The sequence below is a fragment of the Harmonia axyridis genome, chromosome 4 (assembly GCF_914767665.1).
Source record: "Harmonia axyridis chromosome 4, icHarAxyr1.1, whole genome shotgun sequence".
NCBI lineage: Eukaryota > Metazoa > Arthropoda > Insecta > Coleoptera > Coccinellidae > Harmonia > Harmonia axyridis.
This window is the reverse complement of record NC_059504.1, coordinates 5,093,841-5,116,785: the sequence shown is the minus strand read 5'-3', so window position 1 is coordinate 5,116,785 and position 22,945 is coordinate 5,093,841. Positions and strand designations below refer to the sequence as shown.

The 22,945-nt window shown below is 34.8% G+C and overlaps 1 protein-coding gene across 11 annotated transcripts in view; it reads left to right on the top strand.

Moving 5' to 3' along the window:
• LOC123678747 (nuclear receptor coactivator 3) overlaps positions 1 to 22,945 on the top strand; it is a 268,127-nt gene that overhangs the window by 216,771 nt on the left and 28,411 nt on the right. For 9 of the 11 annotated variants that reach the window (XM_045615927.1, XM_045615925.1, XM_045615931.1 and 6 more), the window contains one exon: positions 17,598 to 17,702. In XM_045615927.1, the coding sequence (XP_045471883.1) occupies positions 17,638 to 17,702 (65 nt within the window). In that variant the 5' untranslated portion in view covers positions 17,598 to 17,637. Of the gene's footprint in view, positions 1 to 1,664; positions 1,786 to 17,594; positions 17,726 to 22,945 lie in introns of those variants that run through there. The other 2 variants (XM_045615926.1, XM_045615929.1) reach the window with 2 other exon arrangements.

Sequence of the window (22,945 nt, the reverse complement as noted above, 5' to 3'; positions counted from 1 at the left end):
TAAATGCCATCTGAAAGTGTTATAATAAACTACGTCAATTTTTATAACTTGCTTTATCACTTATGGGGCTTTTCGTGAATAGTGTTTGTACGTTCTATGAAAGAAATTCAAGAATTTTTTTTGTGAAACTGTGTTGATTTCAGAAATGAAATGATTTTTTTTGGCGTAGATTTTCAATAGGATCTACGCCACTGTATAATGTTGGCAGGAGATTAGGGATTCACGGCTTCACTTGATTTTCAAGCGTCTTGGCTTGAGCTCGACTTGATTTCAAGTTAAGCTCAAGCCAATATTTATTTATCAAGTACTTGAATCATATCAAGCTTCTTGATTTTTAGCAGTTTTATTCTGTAGTGTCACATCAATGAAAGAAATGATGAAATGAGAAGGAAACTTGCAAAAAACACTTTTATTCATTAAACTTATTATATGAAAGAACCGAAAATATCAACTTTTTTGAAATAGAAACCTAAACTTAATCACTATAAATCATAACAAAATAAAAAAAAATGAAAAAACAAAGTTTCTTAATATTGGGAAACCTCCAGGCTTTGTTTGATTTCACAATTTTCCATCCAGGATCCAAGACACATGAGGCATATTATAGATTTGTCGTCTAACCAGTTGCGGGTTTTTGTAACTATGAGAGCAGCTCTGGAAAATTGTCTTTCAACAGGAGCTGAAGATGCTGGCGTTGATAAAAAATCCTTGGCCATTTTGGCCAAGTTTGGACGGATATATCTGAAACTAACAAAATCTACCAATAGATTTCATAGAAATGTGAGAAAACTACTAATAAAGTCACACTGGCGAATGCTTCAGTTTCTCGGCGCTCGAGGAATCCCCTTATTTAGTCTAAGCGCGCACGAGATTGCAGAAATATATACCGTGCAACACGTGCATATCAAGCTCAAGTAATATCAAGTCAAGTCAAGCTCAAGTAAGTAATTTTTCACGAGCTTGATTTTCAAGTCAAGTAGTTAGTTAAATGTCAAGCTACTTGGCTTGATGAATCCTTACAGGAGGCACTAACCCTATTCGAAACATTATATTCGCTAGACTTCAATACCTGAAAATAAAAACAATTAATATAATGATACTAGAGTTCTAACTGAAAAACTGTTCTTTTTCTCAAACTTTCACACCCTGTATCTCGAAAACTAAGCTTGTTAGAATATATATTTATATGAACTTTTTCCATGAAAAAAGTTAATCTATCCGGCTCCAAAGTTAATGAACTAAAATCTGGACCACCCTGTATATATAACCTATTGAATACAAAGGACATGAGAAATGTCAAAAAAAAACAATGCACAGTGTTGCCATTATAACTATTTTTCCGTATTTTTCCTGATACATCTCCTATCCCAATGTTCCTTAACGATTATCATCAATTATAACAAACTAAAGTTTGGAATACATCTTTCTGAATTTTTTTAGTCGAGTCATTCAGTGGGATGAATGCTTCTGGTGACAACACCCATTTTTATTTTCCAGTGGTAATCCTAAACATTCCGAATGACATAATCGACTCGAGTGATAACAAATATTCGGTTATTTTCGAAAAATCGGTTCCATCGGAAGTAGCATGTCAATCATATCGGTATCGCGTCTCATAAACACACAATATCCTTGTCGTGTATCTAATGAACAAAGCAATGATGCCTCATTTATCGCTATCGCACAATTGTGGTGCCTCCAATGCTACAGATAAATTTCAATTCAGTTGTTCTGTGATTATCGAAAAAATATAACATATATAGAAGTGGATTCTTGTGTAATATCGTGAGTAAAAACAATATTCTCTGCCTTCCAAACACGCCAGTTCAAAGCTATGATTTTGGATAGTTAGTTTTCAGAATCGTAGAAAAATAAAAATATTCAACCCTCTCGAAAATTGAGAGTTATCACCATTATTGAAATTTCTGTATATTACGTAAATAATTAACTATGTTATGTTCAAATTTGGCATATTACTTCAAGGGATTGAAAACTAATCCAAACATTCCAAACTATAAACCACTCTTTTCGAATAAAAATACTCTCTGAAAGAAATTTTTATATTCACTGGCCTTCCTGAATGGAAGAATACAAATTTTCACAACAATGTGTGTGTGAGTAATTAAAAAGAATCATTCATGAAATGCTAAATAAAAAATCCCATACAGCAATCCTAGTCCGCACACCAATTAAGTTAGTTGGGAAATATTTTCATCAGAGTTAACATATATTTTAATTCAAGGTTCAGGCTATGTGGCAAGCTAATTTATAGAGTATAAATTAAATTGAAATCTCCTGCGGAAAAGAGGGAATTTAAATTACAAGTTTTCCATTAGATTTGAAAACTCGTTGTGAGAGTTACAAAGAGTCATTGGTTATTTGTTGAAAATAATGACGAAACTGATAGATCTACTGATTACAGTTTGAAATGGTTCATTCTAAAATTAACGAAAATGGAACACACAAACCATTTGATATGACTTCAAGACTTGGCTTGATTTTCAAGCTACTTGACTAGAGCTTGACTTGATATCAATTCAAGCTCAAGTGAAGTAGCAATTTTACAACAATCATATCAAGTTACTCAATTTTCAGAAGTTTTATTGTGTAGTATCACATTAATAAGAAAATGATGATATGAGAAGGAACCTTGCAAAAAACACTTTTATTTATTAAACTGATTGTATGAAAGAACCAAAAATATCAACTTTTTTGAAATAGTAACATAAATTGAATCACTATAAATCATAACAAAATAAAATATTATAAACAAATAAAGTTTCTTAATATTGAGAAACCTCCGGGCTTTGTTCGATTTCATAATTTTCCATTCAAGATCTAAGACACATAAGGCATCTTATAGATTCGTCGCCTGACCTATTTCAAGTTTCTGTAACTGTAAGAGCAGCTCTGGAAAATTGTCTTTCAACAGGAGCTGAAGATGCTAGCGTTGATAAAAAATCCTTGGCCATTTTGGCCAAGTTTGGAAAGATATTTCTGAAACTATCAAAATCTACCAATAGATTCCATAGAAATGTGAGAACTACTAATAAAGTCACACTGGCGAATGCTTCAGTCTTTCGGCGCTCGAGGAATGTGCTTATTTAGTCTAAGCGCGCACGAGATTGCAGAAATATATGCCGTGCGACGCGTGCATATCAAGCTCAAGTAATATCAAGTAGCTTGATATCAAGTCAAGCAATAAATATCTAAAATCAAGTCAAGTCAAGCTCCAGTATGTAGTTTTTCACGAGTTTGATTTTCAAGTCAAGTAGTTGGTTAAAATGTCAAACTACTTGGCTTGACGTATCCCTAGATATGGCAATGAGCACAATAGAATTAGCACCAATCATTAGCATTCGAATTTCGTTTGACAACTAAAGCAAACTATAACTTTGAGCTAAAATCGTCGTGTTATGCCATAAAATTGCCTATAAATAAAATATGTTGCATTCTCGATTGGAAAGGTCAGTATTAATATTTCCTATGTTGCAAGCTTCGCTGTGTTGTCCATAGTACATTCTATGACGTGTATTGGAATAGATCAATTATTATTAATTATTTATAATTACCTCCATTCATTACAAAGTTGAGTGCAATGGAATTTTCAGTAGTACTAGACAATAGGACGAGAAATAGCTTTGGTATCGCGTTTTATTCATCGCAACGAATATAAAAATGTTCATATTATCTGAATGAAAAAATGGAAAAAATTCGAAAAAAGAAATATTAGGAAACATTGTGGGAAGTCTGAAGTAAGTAAATGAGTGGGAATTAGTTTTTAATCGATCATTGATGAATGATGGTCGATGTTATCAGATTTTTTTATTTCATAACTATATACTATTATGTCGAAACACAATTTATGTATTATTCATCCGAATTTATTATATGCTCTCAAAGTACGCTTCTTCCATAATAATATAGTTGCGCCAACGAGTAATTTAATTATTTAAACATTTTTAAACTAATTCGACGGGATCGACTTCAATATTTATCGAATTATTTCTGAGCTCTATCATTTTGTCACAGCGTCTGTAACTTTTTTGAGAATTTGAAAGAATATTGGGATGAGAATTGGCTCAAACGATAAGATTCGACTAGCTGATGGGGAATTCATTCTCAAATTCAACAACAATCAATTAATTCAACAAGCTTCCTTGAAAATTACCCAAGAATAAGAAACCTAATGAACTTATATTTCAGATTTGATCTTAATACCTCGAAAACTGAAAGAGCAATGAAGAATAAACAATACTTGGGATCTTGATACTGAATTATGAAACACCCTCTATATATAAAATCTCAACCTGATTGGATTTGTTGTGTGTGTTGAGATTTTATATATAGAGGGTGTTTCAAAATTCAGTATCAAGATTTCGAGTATTGTTTATTTTTCATAGCTCTTTCAGTTTTCGAGGTATCAAGATCAAATCTGAAATATAAGTTCATTAGGTTTCTTATTCTTGGGTAATTTTCAAGGAAGCTTGTAAATTAGATTACAAATCAAATATTACGTAGATTTTTTTGTTCTTACTGTGATAGGTTCCTACGTTTTGTGAAAAATTTTAATTGAATGTAGCGAATTGCTGAAAGAGGAAATATTCGACGAAACAGAAGAAATGGCTTCCTTACTGCTAAGCACAGCTACTAAACATAATAATTAAAGCCAGATTCAAGACTCACGTCGAATCGAGAAATGAGCCCCAATGTCAATAGCTCGATAAATGAGGCTATTTCATTCTATTGCCAATTGAAACTGGAAATCGTGCAAAGACACGTGACACGCGATGCAAGCAAGAGTCCCCCACAACATTCTAGCCTTGGGGATTGCAAATCGCATTAATGATCTAACATAATATCGCAACAGATCTCTAATGTCTGCCATCAATTCCAAAGGATATTCGTCTGCTTGGTTATTTTCAGGTTTTAATCGAAATATTAGTTTATGTTGTTGTACAAACATTCTTCCTGCTTGATATGCAAAAGTCTTAAGTGAGTGGTGATTTGTTTTGAGAGAGGTGTCAATAATTCACATCAGATCATGATGTAATGATGATTCAGCATCGTGATTTTTTTTTAATTTTTGTGAATGGTAAACAATCCGGATTTTCAGCCAGAAATACATTTCTCTCAAAATAGATTCATATGCATAATATGACTTTTCAAATGAATTTTTCTTTTTTCATGAATTCTTCACAAAATATATACCTACAAACTAAACAAAAAGTCAAAGGCTGAAAATGCAGTTTTTATAAAAGATATCGCACGCTTCATTAGGACAAGTAGCCTCCTGTCAAATTGGTTGAATTTTTAATATGTTATAGTCCAAATCATTCTAAACAAAAAGTTCCATGGGCATCAAAAGTATATAAAGGTTAACTATAGGTTAGTTTTGACGATAGAGGCCCCTGAAAACTCTCATCTGTTCTCCATTGTTACACAATACAAAACGTTATCCTGGATTATCATCACTATTCTGAGTAATCAAGATGTGATCAGTCATTAATATGAGATACTATTAAACTTTGGTGTTGTAGGATTTGGTCAACTATACAGTGTACTCCAGTTACATACAATCGCCAAATTTCAACTATCGTTTGAGCCAGAATGGTCTATCTGATAAAAAACCTTAATGAAAAAAATTTTGTAAATTTTATTCACTTCGTTTTTGTATGGAAAGGTCATTCACGAAAAATTTATATTTTTTCAGTTATATGCCAAAAAATGAAAATTTTCACCTCTTTTTGCATTTCTTTCAATGTTGCGTCACGAAATTTTGGTAGCAAACCTCACATTCGGATTCAGCATCCCAAAAAAATATATGTAATGGAAGAAATCAAAACTATCCCAAAACTTTCCTCTGAAAAACACGTATTGACTGGACTTAATAATATAATAATGTTTGTTAATAATATATGTAGTAAAATTGTAAATTTAAAACTATATCACAATCCGACGTCGCCTAATCATGTTGGGGACACTTAAAAATTGCGTATGATCCCTCTATGTTTATTGCTATATGAGTTAAGTACCAACAATTTATCGAAAACTTAAAAATGCATAAGAGAGCCGAGACAAACATTTCAGGAAAATTCCAGATCTTAACGACCCATTTAATGTACGTTGATCCTTCGAAATGAACGTTTGTTATGTGTGGTCAGTTCGAGTAAAACCCGCCATTATTAAATGCCATTTCGCATTTCCTCGATTCTTGCATATACACACGCAGCAATAATAATAATAATGGACCGGTATGACGTCGACGAGGGAGTAAGGAACCGATAAAACCCGGCCATCAAAACTCCGGAATCACTACGCGATAACAATAGAAAATTATTTTCTAAAAAGTAATAAAGCGGACATAAAACTGGCCAATAAAATTCGAAAAAGTCAAATGTGGAAACGCAACGGATCTGACCGGACTGATGGTAGTGGTGGAAGGTTCTATGTTTGTTTCCACAAGTTTATGACCGTCTATTTTTATCCGAATTCCCTTGTCGTAGTCACACGGGTCGGTTCGGAAAACCAGCAGAGTTTGAGCGTGGATATTTGTCCAGTTGACAGAGGTTTGGAGTCAGTTTTACTCGGAGGAAAGTTGCTTCTTTGATATAATGATTGGGACGATGAGAGAAATATATGGTCAAATATGGAGGTTTCAGAATCATCAGGAACTATGAAATGTCAGTGAAATCTAATATTAGTTTTGCAGACACATATTAATCAGCAAAGTATTACTTTTCCTGCCTAGGCAGCAAAGTAAAGACATTCCTGCCTATAGGCAGCAATAGTTTTTTGTGTTACTAGGCAGCAAAAAAGTAGATTGACTGCCGCGGCTGATAGTTCATAAACGAGCGTAGCGAGTCTAGGAATTTAGCCAAGATATAGGGTTTGCTAAAGTAAGTGAAGGGTGTTTTTTTTAGAGCTATAGAACTTTAAAATGCAATAAAACAACGATGGATTATTCGATTGATATGAATTTTATTTATCCGCAAGATAATCTTGTGGCATTACATTTTAAATATAATTTCTGGCATATGACCGCTACGGCTGGCTCGGATGTAGTCCAATCTGGACGTCCAATTTTCGATGACTTTTTCCAACATTTGTGTCCGTATATCGGCAATAACACGGCGAATGTTGTCTTCCAAATGGTCAAGGGTTTGTGACTTATTCGCATAGACCAATGACTTTACATAGCCCCTCAGAAAGTAGTCTAGCGGCGTTAAATCACAAGATCTTGGAGGCTAATTCACAGGTCCAAAACGTGAAATTAAGCGGTCACCAAACGTGTCTTTCAATAAATCGATTGTGACACGAGCTGTGTGACATGTTGCGCCGTCTTGTTGAAATCATAGCTCCTGGACATCATGGTTTTTCAATTCAGGAATGAAAAAGTTAGTAATCATGGCTCTATACCGATCACCATTGACTGTAACGTTCTGGCCATCATCATTTTTGAAGAAGTACGGACCAATGATTCCACCAGCCCATAAAGCGCACCAAACAGTCAGTTTTTTTGGATGTAACGGTGTTTCGACATACACTTGAGGATTAGCTTCATTCCAAATGCGGCAGTTTTGTTTGTTGACGTAGCCATTCAACCAGAAGTGCGCTTCATCGCTAAACAAAATAAAATGGACGTAGTGCGCGATACGTATTCCGCACAGAACCATTATTTTCGAAATAAAATTGCACTATTTCCAAGCGTTGTTCAGGCGTGAGTCTATTCATGATGAATTTCCAAACCAAACTGAGAATAAATCACTTGACAGCTGTTAAATCGGTCGCCATCTTGAACAGTAATGCCAACTTAAAGTTATATACCTCGAAAAAAAAACACCCTATAGAATTGACTGAAAAAATAAAAATAAAGGTTAAAATTTGAAAATCTTGAGTTCTGATGAATTTGGGTTGTCCAAGTTCATGATCTTCTCATAAACACCCTGTACATTCTCGGTCCGAACCGCAAACAGTCTTACAATCCTACGTATTGGCAAAATTGAAAATGAAAAAGGTTTCATCTAAAAAAAAAAATTGTCTGCAGGAATACTCAAAAAAATCTGAGTCTTCGTCGAAAGCTTCTCATCAAATAAGCTCTCTAATGATGCGAAAGTTGAAGAGGACTGACAACATTTTTTATGGAAGAAGTCTCAAACCCCAGTATCCAAATTTTCAACAGAAAATTATGATTATTTTTCCATAAACGTCCAATAGGCCATAGCCTACTCTTACATAATACAATGTTATCTAGCTTGAATGTGTATGAGCAGAATTATTCGAACGACATTTCTATACTCTTTGAAATGAAAATCCTATGTCCAATTCATTTCTGAAAACCAAGTCATATTGAGGTCTTTGCAAATCAAATATATCGTTAGGAAGAAAGACTAAGTTCTTCCGTTGGAAAATCTTTCTGTTCCCATTTCAACAACCGGATAGAACAAACAAAATAAAATCACCTTTTTTTTTCACACTCATCCTAAATGACGCAGAAAATAGAATCATTTACGGCTTCCAGATTCCGACAAAACTAGCAATGTACGTTTATCCTCTATCATCAACGAAGTCTTTTGTCAATCCTCACATGCAAACATATCGGATAAATTGACGGGGTAGCCTCCATCCACTTAATTAATGCCTTTCAGCTCCAACCAGGGGAGCGCATATTCTTAGGGGAGGTTAATACACGGCCCCTCTTAATTTACATTCTGCTCCCATTCAGGCTTAATGCATTAAAATTTCAACGTGGCTCGAAGAGACGGGCACATTCTTCAACGAAACCTTCATATTATGTTCATGAATTGTGGCGAATTTTGCATTTAGGGAGCTGCTGCGGGTGTATATAGGGTGTTTTGGGCTTTATCCACGGGCGATTCGAATGGGGGCATTCTTCTTCTATTGGAATAATAATGATAATTATTCTTTATTTAATATCGAAAAACTGCTGTAGATGATAAACTCGTTTGAACATGGCGTCCAAAGCTTTTGAGCGCCCGTTCATTCATGCACCTATTTCGCCCTTGAATACCAAAAAAAATTATAGGTTATATTGATCCAGAAAGTTTACTTTAATTTGTGTAAATTATTAATTTGATATAAAGTTCCTTGTTTGAGATTTCAACTGAAAATAAGCAATAAGCCTAATGCAAATATGGAACTGTTTCAGCGGACTAGGTACATGTTATTAACATGAAATCCTGGAAATTCCTGCAATAAATGGACTACTGAAAGATATTAGACAGTTGGACACTAGGGCGTTCAAACCGACCAAGTTGAAGTTAACAACTTGCCGATTTTGAATATCTTTCTGAAGGCCATTCATTGCAGGACTTTCCAGGTAGGAATTCATGGCTCGGCTTGATTTTCAAGCTACTTGGCTGGAGCTTGACTTGATTTAAAGTCAAGCTCAAGTCAAGTAGTAGTAGCATATGACCGCCACTTTTTTCAAAATTTGTGACCGTATATCGGCAATAACACGGCGAATGTTGTCTTCCATATGGTCAAGGGTTTGTGGCTTATCCGCATAGACCAATGACTTTACATAGCCCACAGAAAGTAGTCGTTTTTGAAGAAAATACGTATTCCGCACAGAACCATCATTTTCGAAATGAAATTGCACTATTTGCAAGCGTTGTTCAGGCGTAAGTCTATTCATGATGAATTTCCAAACCAAACTGAGAATAAATCACTTGACAGCTGTTAAATTGGTCGCCATCTTGAACAGTAATGCCAACTCAAAGTTATATATCTCGAAAAAAAAACACCCGTTATAAGAGCAGCTCTGGAAAATTGTCTTTCAATAGGAGCTGAAGATGCTGGTGTTGATAAAAAATCTTTGGCCACTTTGGCCAAGTTTGGAATAGTTATTTATAATACAAGTGCAGAAGGCATTGATATTCTTCCACGAGTTCAAAATTCAAAAACGAGCCACGAAATGGCGAGTTTTGGAATGAACGAGTGGTAGAATGAGCCTTCTGTACGAGTATTATACATTATTTTCTCTAATTCATTGCATTTTCATTGAAATTAATGAAATATTTCCATAAATATAATTTAGTGATTTTTGCATTAAAAAATGTTGGTTGGCAGAACTGATTTCTTTAAGGCAAATTGATGAATTGACAGATAAAGCCGTGGCGGAAAGTTCGAAATACCAACATAGAATAATAAAATATAACCATGAAAACTGTGCGTTTCTGATATATTCTCGCACGATTTTGTTCTACAAGATGTGGAAGAATGAACGGAATAACCACAGAATTAGAGAAAGATATTTCTGAAACTACCAAGATCTACCAATAGATTCATAGAAATGTGAGAAAACTACTAATAAAGTCACACTGGCATTTTTCACGAGCTTGATTTTCAATTCGAGTAGTTGGTTAAAATGTCAAGCTACTTGGTTTGATGAATTCCTAGTCACATGGTATGAAGAAATGTGCGGCACAGCCGAATGAACATCTTGCCAGTAACAGAAATAAAGCAAGAGCAAAAAAATACAAAATGAATTTGGCATAAACTCGATGGACCTGAAAATCTTTGCCCCCCTGAAAAAATCCTACTTCCCCCCTCTATCTTTAAAAGCTGGCATCGCCACAATGCGTAATGCAGCAAACCAATTCAGAAAGTGACCGATTCCAAACACGTCTCAGACAATAAAAACGGCCAGGACAGACTCCAGATGGCAGACCGGCGGCGGCGACTGGAGAAGATCCGCGTCCCTGGATCCCTTTCTACGACCTTCCCGTCGTTTTCGACGACGGTCCCAGCTGTGCAACGCCGACCTGCCTCAACCGAATGAACGGCAACGCGGCAGGGCTGGGAACTTTCAGTAGGCGGCGGACGGTGACGCCGGTCGGAAAAACGCAAGCGCTGCTGCCTGTTGCGTGTCGACGGCTAGACGCCTCCACCTTCCACATTCTCGGTATTGATTCCCGGCGGTTTTCCACTGCGGCGTTGCCGAATTTCGGTTTCGATCTAGGAAAATAGGAATTTTCCATTTTCGAGTTGGTATGAATCTGTAATTAAGGTGACACATCCTTCGGGTCATTTCAAGAGAAAAGAGTCCTATAAACATGTGCCCGCAACCGCTTTGTTTTCGAGATATAGGGTGTTAAAGTTTGATTTTTTTTTCCAAGTTTTTTCTCATAGTTCCTTCCCTTCACAACATATTCAACTCAAATTTGGCATAGATATTCTAATTCAGAGTTTTCATCATGTGATTTACTAATTTTGATTGCAAATATACAGGGTGATATTTTTCTGGATTAGTGCCCGCTTTTTTCCTCTAGAACTTTTTTTTGGTGGTCCACTGGTACTTTAGAAAAATGTAAGAAGGAACTTTGGTGTAGCACTAAACTTTTTGGTGTCTTGTAGTTTTGTCGTATCTGCTATCGATTTCGAGAAAAAAATTTAGAACAATTCTCTAGTAATCCTAGGAAAAATCAAAATTATTATGCAGATTCAGTTAGTAAGCTGTGATGAATAAATTAATCAAATAAGTTTTGGTAATTACCTATACCCATATTCATCACAAAAAGTTGGACTACAAGAAACACCCTATATCTCGAGAACAAAGCGTTTGGGACCGCGAAATCTCTGATTTTCCCTTGTACCTCCAATTTACGAACACCCTATATACTGCACCTGTGGAGTTTTGATCAATATTATTTGTCTAGGAACAGAATAATACCACGAAACAGCTGACTAGAGGCAAAAAAAGGGGTTTTACTAGGGGTGCCAGGGTTTAAAAATATTAAAAAGCTAAGTTACCTGCAGGGCTTCAAGTTTAGCACCTGCTACACCTAGACCCTTCTGTGGGTTTGGTAAAGAACACTGTTTAATTCTTTACCCTATAAGTTCCGGCTTAACCAGTAACATCACAATTTTTCTTGATAACTCGTCAACATAGGTACTTTTAAAAGTGATACATGTACTCCTTTTAGCTTTCCAATACCTTTCTTCTAGAAAGCTCTCTTTAAGCTTCAACCTTGGCACACACTACTTCATTAGATCCAAATTTCTTTTCCTATAGCAATAATGAATAACATATATTATGCTATTGCCTTGCTTGCACACTATTTTTTTCTGATCCAAAAACAATGTTTTATCAATACATGAAACTCCTTTTTATCCATTTCTCAAACAACGACAAATGTTTCGTCACTTAAACTTCAATATCTCGATCTAGATTCAACTGAAAATTTTGACCCGCATCTTTGAAGTTTGGTACTAATAAGACAAAAAAGTGGTATGGTACTGGCAGGGCCATCTGTGCGCCAGACCCGGGACTTATTGAGATAAAGCAGCTTCCTCAGTTTCGTTCAGTACGTCGATCTCTAAATTGGAAATTATTATAGTTGTATTATTCTACTCTCAAAAAATTATTTACGAGAAGAAACATTTGTTTTAATTTAAATTTTTTTTGAAAATTAAAATTATAAAACATGACACTAAACAATAATTGCTTCCATAGCAACTGGATAACAATTGAATATTCACCAAACGATTTAAAAGGAATCTACGAGAGAATCTGGTAGTGACATTCTTGGTATTTTCAATTGGAATTCAAATTTAGAAGTAATATTGTGTGAACACTTTGGGAAAAACACTTTTTTTTGTAACTCGCGTTTTTTTGTACAACTTGATTCGCTCGTTACGAAAAACAGTACTTTTCCCAACTGGTTACAAAAATAACTAATTTAAAATTGATACTTCTTTCATCAAGAAAAATTTATAGCATTTAGTACAGCTATATTCTTGTGAGTTTTCAATTAACATCTAATAGGTATATGTATTCATGATAAACTTATGAAAACAGACAGACTTTCATTAGTGATTTTCCGTTTTGTTTTGCCCTATGCGGACAAACAGTATTAATCGCCTTTTTATTACTTTTATCGATGCCGGTTCTTCCACGAAAAAATTTCGTTCCACGAGCGTTGCAAAGAATAAATTATGAATAATTGGCAAAAAACACATCGAATATGAATTTTCTCATCCACGATTTCTGTCACGAGGCATTTTCGTTTGTTATTTATGTAGCATTCGCGTGACTCTATGCCGATATGAAAGTCGCTTTTACTCTTTGGACAAACTGTGGAAATATTTCAACAAAGTTATTACGAAACGTCAAACTTAGGCTCCCACTTACGATGACTAATTGGTCATGGCAAATATTGGGCAAGTTCTCATTCTTACTGGTCGAGAAATTTCGAACAAATAGATGAATATCCTAATTCTCATTCTTTTTACCTTAGTTTCTGTTCATTTAAGAATATGAAAGGAGGTAGGAGCTTCTACAAGTACATATCTATATTCTTATTCGTAATGAAAACTTTTTTTTCAAATGTCAACATCTAAAATGTTGTCGTAAGAAAAATAATATTGATTATCTCGAAAGTTTCCTTGAAAACATTACAAAACTAATGGGCTTTGTATAGTAGAATTCTCTCTCAGATGGTACAGTCAAAAATAGAGTTTCCGATAAATTTTTTTTTTTTTTTGCGAACCTTTCAGCGATTTTATTCGTCTGCATTCTCCTGATATCTAATTCTAAAAATTGATTCGTGGTCTGTTTATACCTACTGATAAACGCATTCATGTCTCCTCAGGAAATAGCTTTATCTCTACTAGACTTCAGGAAAATATTATAAGGGGCCCACTTTTTATTAGTGCAGCAAGTTATCTTCTTTGTTTTTCACGGGGTCCTAGAATGAAGTGGAAATATCACACCAACCTGTCAACAAGTTGTTTGTTCGCGCCCTATTTGCTTTTTTCGTCAATATACCCGTGATTTGGACTTGAAATAGAATCAATGTTTATTTTGAGCTAATATTCTACCTATATGTGAAGGTAAGCATCAACTTGTTAAAAGTTATCTGAAACCTGTTTAGCTTTCTGCACTTCACTGAATTCTTCTGCATAAGCTATTTTGAAGTAACATCCTACAAATGAGTTACTTTCCAATTTACAATGTTGTTATTTTCACCTATTCGTTTGCAGTGATTTGTACGAATTCATCTCTGTTATGTAACAGAAATGTTGAATAAATGTTCCGGTTAACTAAGCAAGAGTTTTTGATTGAATATTTAATGCAAAAATCAGGAAAATATTGAAAACAAAATTTTCATAAGATATTCACACATGAAACTTTCAGGGATATCTAAAACAAATTTAGCTTCAGTACCATCGACCGTGGCTCACCCTGTATAATCATCCCAACTGAGAAAATAATGACATAATTCAGCTGATATTCCCCCTGAAAAACAAGCCTCTAAGAGAAACTCACTTCAGGTATCCGACTTTAGGGGTTGAAAATCCGGCAACATCGCACCGTCTGTTCTAAAATGTAAATCCCCCTGGAGACACCCTAACGTCGAGGAAACCAAAATTAATTCGTTACCCTCTTGCGCCAGAAGTGGCCCAAGATACTGTTTTTCCTCTAACATCAACATTTTTTGTCGCATCTTGCAACTACACAGCGTGTTCCACTACGGGTCGCTGTAATTGGCTTTCTGCGATATGACGTCATATGCGCATTATTGATTTTCCTGAAAAAGCGAAAGTGCAGCCTGCTTTCGTTGTCCGGAGTTCTATGCAAATGAGCGAACCGCTCTCTATGGTTTTGTTAGAGGCCTTTTGTTTTTCATGATGAGCAAAAACACTGATGGAATTTTGACTACCGAAACTAACATGAACTCAACAGAAAAAATAAGCAAGCGGTAAAACACGAATTAACTATGTACATAACTTCTTCATCGTTTTTATTAATATATGGTTTATTTTGTATAATATATTGTTTCAAAATTTAATTTAGATTCGTTTTGATAGATGATGAATTCACAGGGTCAATCTCACAGGGTTCTTGTGGAGTAAAAAACTTCATATAGGTATTATGTTCTAAGGGTCTTAAAGGTTTCAACTTAAAAATAGTCTACCTAAACCTGAGTCAACCCTAACCAAAGTCCAGCTAAACCTAAGTCAACTTCAACCCAAGTCTACTTGAACTGACTAACCTAAACTATCTAACTTTAGTCTAACTAAACCTAAGACAACCTAAACTACCCTAACCTAAACTCAAATCGACCTTAAACTAAGTTTACCCAAACGTAAGACAACCTAAACCTAAGTCAACCCTAACCAAAGTCCGGCTAAACCTAAGTCAACCTTAACCCAAATCTACTTGAACCTAGTACAACCTAAACCTCAGCCAATCTAAAACTCAGTCAACCTAAACTAAAGTCACTAGAAGTTGATTACAGTCACTAAAAAGTAACTTACTCTCTGAAAACAAGAATTCTTTAAATAGCTTTATATTATATATTTCGCCATACAAAATAACATAATAATACAATTTTTTCTATTATCATTCGAAGGAAAAAAATACTAACAATTAATTTTTTCAAATGATCTCTTCCTTCTAATTTATCTTATGAGAATTTATGTCCAAAAAAGCCTTTCAATGCGTTAGAAATACATACTTCTTCATAAGACAACAGTAGAAATACGATTTAAACATGCACCACCGCCATCTATGGAGGAATCTCGACAATATCCAAAATTCCATCCGTACATGAGCAATACCTTTCGGGAATTTTGTGAACTATCTTAGGAAGTAGATTATAAAAATAACTTCTTCAATTGAAGGAAAACCCCTGAATAGCTCTTCAGTGATTAATTATTCTGGAAAGTTTTATGGATTGACTATTAAAAATATGAAGGTCAATCAGCGCACATACTCATAAAATTTCTGTGCCTTTCTAGAAGTACGATAAAATCATTATCGTACATAAATTCATGAAAGTTCATATGACATCCACTTTATCTCAATGAAATACTTCACATGCAAGATTATTTCAATTTCGTTGGTTTAAGCCCACTTCCTTTAAAGATTTATATTCACATCGTTATAAAATAAGGAAGCGTTGCCAACTTAACAAATAATTTCCATTTTCGATAAATTTCTTGATTGTGTGAGTCATTCTTCATTTTCAATAACATGATCGGACGATATTATTCTGTTCGATCCAAGATACTTTTCCACTTTTAAAGGTCACATAACTTACAAATAAAATAGATACATACTAAAATGTTTTCTTGTGTAACCTAAGTAAGCTATGTTATTTATTGAGAGCCGATTTTCTTAATGAATTCCACATGAATTTTAGAACGCTGTCACTTCTTCAAATTGTAAATTAAATCTTTTGAATAGAGACCTGAACTTGCCCTCTGCCTTTATTGAATTCATAATACCTTCAGAAATATTCAAAATCGGGTTCAACAACTGGAATAATTCACTCAAATTGTATTCACCTCTACTTCAAGCCATGTTGATTAATAAGTGGTGTAAGCTACATTGAAATTTATTGATAATGCAGAGATAACATAAGACAATGTTATTCTCTTTCATTTCGTCACGACACTTCGGATGTATAATTTTCGGTTCATTATAAGTCCTTTGTTTTAAAAAGATATATAGGTTAAGCGGTCGTATTAAGGCTCTTTAATAAATTGCATCACCTGAGGCGGTTGTCACATTTATATGGAAAGTTTCTTACGTGATTTTATGTGAGAATATGCTTTGTTCTTTGGGAATATTTATTGAGTGAAAAACATAGATAGAGGGAGTGTACGCAATTTTTACATGTCCCCGACATGGTTAGATTACGTTGTCGGATTGTGATATATTTTCAAATCCACAATTTTGCTATATCGTTATGAATGTATTTTATATTGAATGAAATATATTTATTTGAATGATTCCCGATTAAATATGCAAATTTTAAAATTTGGAATCCGATATTTTTCCTAAATGTTTATAATAAGCAGAATATTTATTATTTTCTGTATCTATCTGCTGAAATCCAAGGTTTGGTAACTTTTGCTGTCCTAGTGTCATAGGTTGTTTCACGTCGTTTGGCGCGCTTGAAGTTTGTTTTCTGAATTTATGGTACATTTAGGTATTTATTTCAATATATTTTGAGTTAATATGAAACGTTGATTCACTATGGAACATAAGAAGTGCGTTCTTTGTGGAGAAACTCACGAATTGAGTGAAATATCGTATCACTGATATGTTTTCATTTCCACGCGCTTCATGTCAAATTTGACAGTTCATGTTGGGAACAGAATTTGCTCACTGAAAGTGACATATGCTTCCTCCATCTATGTTTATTACTCCGAGGGAATATGATTTGCAAATAAATTCATATTATGGTTGTATCCAGGATGGCAATAAGTACATAAAGCAATGCAGCCGAAATAGTCCCCCAAGTATGGTTTTTTGCGTAAAACGATGAGACAGTTTTAAAGAAAAACTCTTACTTACTTACTCTTATGGGCCACCATGTATTTTCATATTTGAAATATAAAGATTTCACATTGTTTGTTAATAAGAATGTTTTATCGACGTAATTGTATACTTTTGTGAGAGTCACACCAAAATACTATAACCTTGGTGATGTAATATCTATAAAATAGAAAGTTAACAGCGATTTTGCTGGGTATAATTATATCTATAAATGAAGGAGTTACTCCACGTCAAGATTTGTCAGATTATAAATCCATTAAAAATAATTTTTTTTTTGTTTCAGGCTCGGCCCATGTGAGCTGCAAGATCCCGGCTGGGCTAAAATGAACTCATTGTCTGGAGGAAGTAAAAGGAGGAAAAAGTCTGAAACTAAACCTCAGGCTCAAATGTAAGAATATTGTTCTGCATGAAGTATGTAATTTGTTCTAAGGATGAAATACGGAAAAATCAGGATGAATCATTGGCTGAGAACCTTTCAGTTTCCGCCAATACAAAACCTGTAAAAAACAGTGACCAGTAAATAAAATAGACATATGTAAACATAACGCATTGAAAAATTGAAAAATGTCATCCTCATTATTTTCAATCATAAGCTTTTCGAATTATTCGGAAAAGTAGGAAATTGTCCACTATTCTCAAATTTCGGCAGTTTATATATTGATATTTGGAATGAATTTAATTACTATTAATTAAAAAAATCATCTACAATTAGTTAAGTGTAAGTATAGTATAGTTTTCCTGCTTTTGATGTTTCTGGGTCAATAATTCGATCAATGAATACTAAAATATAAAATGGAAAATGGAGATATGAACATTAAGAAATGGACTTATGGAAAAATATGCAACATGAATTGAATTAAAAATTTCAATTTCGCTGAGAATGAGCTCAATTCACAAATGAAACGATGAAATATTAAAACCACGAAGTGATTTTTCCCTCAATTGATCGACATCACATTCATCTCATTTTAAAAATTGAAAAAAATGATTTACTTCATTAATTAGGACCGATTAAGATTCCTAAAATAGATTACGAGGAATTCCGTCCTATAATTCAATTCGGAACAATAAGATTCAAATTTGTCTCGATCAGAACCCAAACAATTCTTGAATGTGCATAACGTCATATGGATTTATTGTATAATTATCTCAATTAGTCCAATCTTAGAGACCAAACGTATTTATTTATTTATTGAAGGAAATGGGACACAAACAGGTTAAAACCAAAAAGCATCCACTCAAAAATAAAATTATATAAAAAGTACACTGCGAAAATGAACCGGTATCCGAGAGATCATCAAAAAGGAATATCTTATGAACAAAAAATTTTTACAGTTTTTTTTTTTTGAAGGAAGACAGAATTATTTAAGTTACGTACTAATTTATTGAGATAATCACCCATTCTGGTTAAGGGAGAGTTCCTACCTCTAGCTACCACCAATTTTCAAATTATTCTTTGACTCACCTCTGTAGAAATAAACTTCGATATCGGAGATTTCCAACAATGTAGATACGCTACATTGTGGGATGTTAAGATACAATATTTTATAATAATATTTTTATCTTTAGTTCGAGAGAACAATGTTTTTCACGGACGTGTACCTATCGCTTGGGCTATTCTATTACCCGTATTTTCAAATTTACCTAAATAGTGATTCAGTGTAGTCCGTCAAAATAACTAATAACTGATAAACTCACTAGCTCTTGCTCATTACGTTTGTTGTCAACAACTATTATTGAACGAATACATTAAGATAAAACTGTCAATCGTCAGTAACAATAATAACTATTGCTCTCGCAGTTATCACCAAAATTTCTAATGACGTTTGAATTGAGCTTCGAATTGCTTCTGCATCCACCGTATTCGCCAGATCTGGCCTCCAGCGACTTTTTCCTGTTCTCAGACCTCAAAAAAATGCTCGCTGGAAAGAAATTTAGCGCCAACGAAGAAGTAATCGCCGAAACTGAGGCCTATTTTGAAGCGAAAGACAAATCGTACTACAAAAATGGTATCGGAAAGTTGGAAGATCGCTATAACCGCTGTATCGCCCACGAAGGCAACTATGTTGAATAATAAAATCTAATTTCGCCAAAAAAAATGAGTTTTACTGTGGTAGACCGGGGCCTTTTTTTTATTTTGACAACCAATTGTTGATGTTGATTTTATGGTGAAACTTGGAAAAATTCACTGTCTGGCAACGATGGTGAAAAACGTCTCATTTTATCATTTCACTAAGCAATGAAAATTTCAGGCTTCTAGCCATTTTACGTTCGGGTGTGCCATTTGTCATAAGAAAGTAGTAGTCTGTTTCCGGTATAACCGGAAGTTGTAGAGATCTGAAAATATTTTAGGGAGCAAGATCATTGTTTCAAACTCCAATATGCAAATTTTCAGCTCAAAATCATGATTAATTTTCCATAAACGTCTAATAGGCCATCTCGATGAATCACCGTGTATATCGTCACTGATATCTCAGCTGCTTCTTTTCGATATTCTGCTTGATTTTTCTTTGAGCAATCGAAACAAATTGATATTGTTGTTTTTGTGATCAGGCAAAATCTCGAATCAATTATTGGATCTATAGTCATCGAAATATGAGGTTTTTTTTTCAATATTCTTTTTGGATTTTCTATGGTTGGAGTGATGGAATCTACATGGAATTCTTTATGTAGTTTATTGTTTTACTTATGTGCAAGTATTTGAGTGCTGTTAAAAAGTAGGCTTCTTAAGATAAAGAAATATTAAGCAACAATTCTTAATCATAATATTACAAATGGTGATAAAATATCAAAGAGACAAAGTTATTAATGAACTAAGGATTCTCCAGACAGAAACTGTCCAGGTCGTTTCATGTTCACCCCTTTCTGAAAGATGATTATCAGTAATTCAGATCCCATCTAAGCAACCTGCAGCTTGGACTGAACTAATCCACTCAAACCAAACCGGTCAACAGGTGTTTTAGACTATTATTGTTATTATGCTTCAAATTATCTATGGTTATTGCTGTGATGAAACCAAGCAACGAAACAATGTTGTGTGTCTTGAATTTAGATGTGGTTTGTGTATAGTAATTATAATAATTAAAATTTGAAGGGGGAGCACCACAGATGGGCTTGTATTAGCTGTTCCAACTGTCGAGGAAATTTATAATACTGCCTTATAAAAGATTGAACGTGAGATTTTCGAAGATTCGTTGAAATGGTGAACGTCAAATATGATTTTTTTATGAGAAAGGTTCTATAGATTTCACCTGATTCGAATATAACAAGATTGGAAAGCTACCCAAGAAATTCAATTGTAGTATTTTATCAATTTTATCTCTTTTAAATAAATACCTTACTAGGTGAAAAATTGTCAAGAAGAATATCTGCATATTTTCAAGTGATAAGAGTATATATTTTAATGCATTTGCTAGAACCATTAGGAGCTAACAACTTTGTTTATATGGTTTCTGAAGCTGATTTCACACTAGGTCGAAAACAGAAGAATCTCGCGTTGGTGGAAGATATATTGTATAATTTCTTTTAACGTCCTGGTGTGAATAGAAGATAATTAAGTTATAAAGTTATCTAACTGTTAATTTCAACACTCCCTATAGTGAGGGTTAATAAAAAGATATTCGTAAAATATTTCAACTGTCATTGGGTATTCTTACCCTATGCAATACTGGACTTGCGATATAAAAGCTCATGAAGCCGATCTAAGTACCCAAAAATCTGAAAAAAAATCAACACAGGAGCTCACAAACAGCTTCAAATACTGCTCGGAATCATTGACACGTTGTTGCTTTTGATCGATTGTGAGCTCGCGTGGCACCCATTTCGCACACAGCTTTCTCATGTACAAATGAAGGGTGTTTTTTTAGAGCTATAGAACTTTAAATTGCAATTAAACAACGATGGATTATTCGATTGACATGAATTTTATTTATCCGCAAGATAATCTTGTGGCATTACATTTTAAATATGATTTCTGGCATATGACCGCCACGGCTGGCTCGGATGTAGTTCAATCTGGACGTCCAATTTTCGATGACTTTTTCCAACATTTGTGGCCTATATCGGCAATAACACAGCGAATGTTGTCTTTCAAATGGTCAAGGGTTTGTGGCTTATCCGCATAGACCAATGACTTTATATAGCCCCACAGAAAGTAGTCTAGCGGTGTTAAATCACAAGATCTTGGAGGCCAATTCACAGGTCCAAGACGTGAAATTAGGCGGTCACCAAACGTTCTGGCCAATATCGTTTTTGAAGAAGTAAGGACCAATGATTCCACCAGCCCATAAAGCGCACCAAACAGTCAGTTTTTCTGGATGTAACGGTGTTTCGACATACACTTGAAGATTAGCTTCACTCCAAATGCGGCAGTTTTGTTTGTTGACGTAGCCATTCAACCAGAAGTGCGCTTCATCGCTAAACAAAATATAATGGACGTAATGCGCGATACGTGTTCCACACAGAACCATTATTTTCGAAATAAAATTGCACTATTTGCAAGCGTTGTTCAGGCGTCAGTCTATTCATGATGAATTGCCAAACCAAACTGAGAATAAATCACTTGACAGCTGTTAAATCGGTCGCCATCTCGATCAGTAATGCCAACTTAAAGTTATATACCTCGAAAAAAAACACCCTTTACGAAGGACTAAAGTACGAATAACCCGTAGATACCTACGTAGAAGGTCGTCATCGTAATGAAACAGCTTTTTTTCCGCCACTCTCGATTCCCATTGTCCGTTAACGTGCATGTGATACAGATATGCCAGAAAAACCGAAGTCCGCTAGAATTTTCCACGTAATAACCGAGCCGCGGCAAGCTAGAGCGTTTCTGCAATTAAGCAAAACGATTCGTAGAAGTAACTTCACGCCATAAAGGTCCATTATCTTGGAAGCGCATCTTTCTAAATGAATAAAATTCCTCCAGTCAGCGAACCGACGACGGCGGCGGTGTGCTCTTCAACGGGTATTATGATAGGGAGATGCTGCAAGATCAGCGCGATTTGGCGAGCCTGCTCTTTTCGCAGACGTTTGAGGGGCAGCCCTCAACGTTTTTGTTTCCGTATAATCCTTTCTTATCGCTATCTCTGGGTGTGAGATGACACGTTGAGAGGAGGGCGGGGTCGCCATGATTTTCTATTGGATCTCTCCTGATGGTTCTTTGAGACGTGGAGGTCTTCGATCGAGGAACGTAATGTTTGGGATCGCCGGAGGAAGAATTGTACACATTCTGAAATTTTATCATGGAATATTCTAAGATGGTATTGGAGTGCCGAAGAAAACTCAATGAAATAAGCAAGAAGAAGTCTATTCAGTCTGGGTTCCCAGCCACTCGGGAATCAGAGGGAATGAGGAGGCCTACACGCTTGCCAGAAAAGAAGCAAAAACTGCTTTCATCGGTCTGGAACCTATTTGTAGCATAGACAAATGTACCTACAAGAAAGAGTTTCAGCTGACGAAAAAACCGAAAGAGAAACACTCTGGCCGAATCTTCTTGGTTTGGATCATTCCAAAAAGTTTCTTCGGACCTTTGACACTGCGAGATCCAAGAAGTATCTGGATCTTAGCAAGAATATAAACGGTATTTTTTTCAGAGCTATAGAACTTTAAATTGCAATAAAACAACGATGG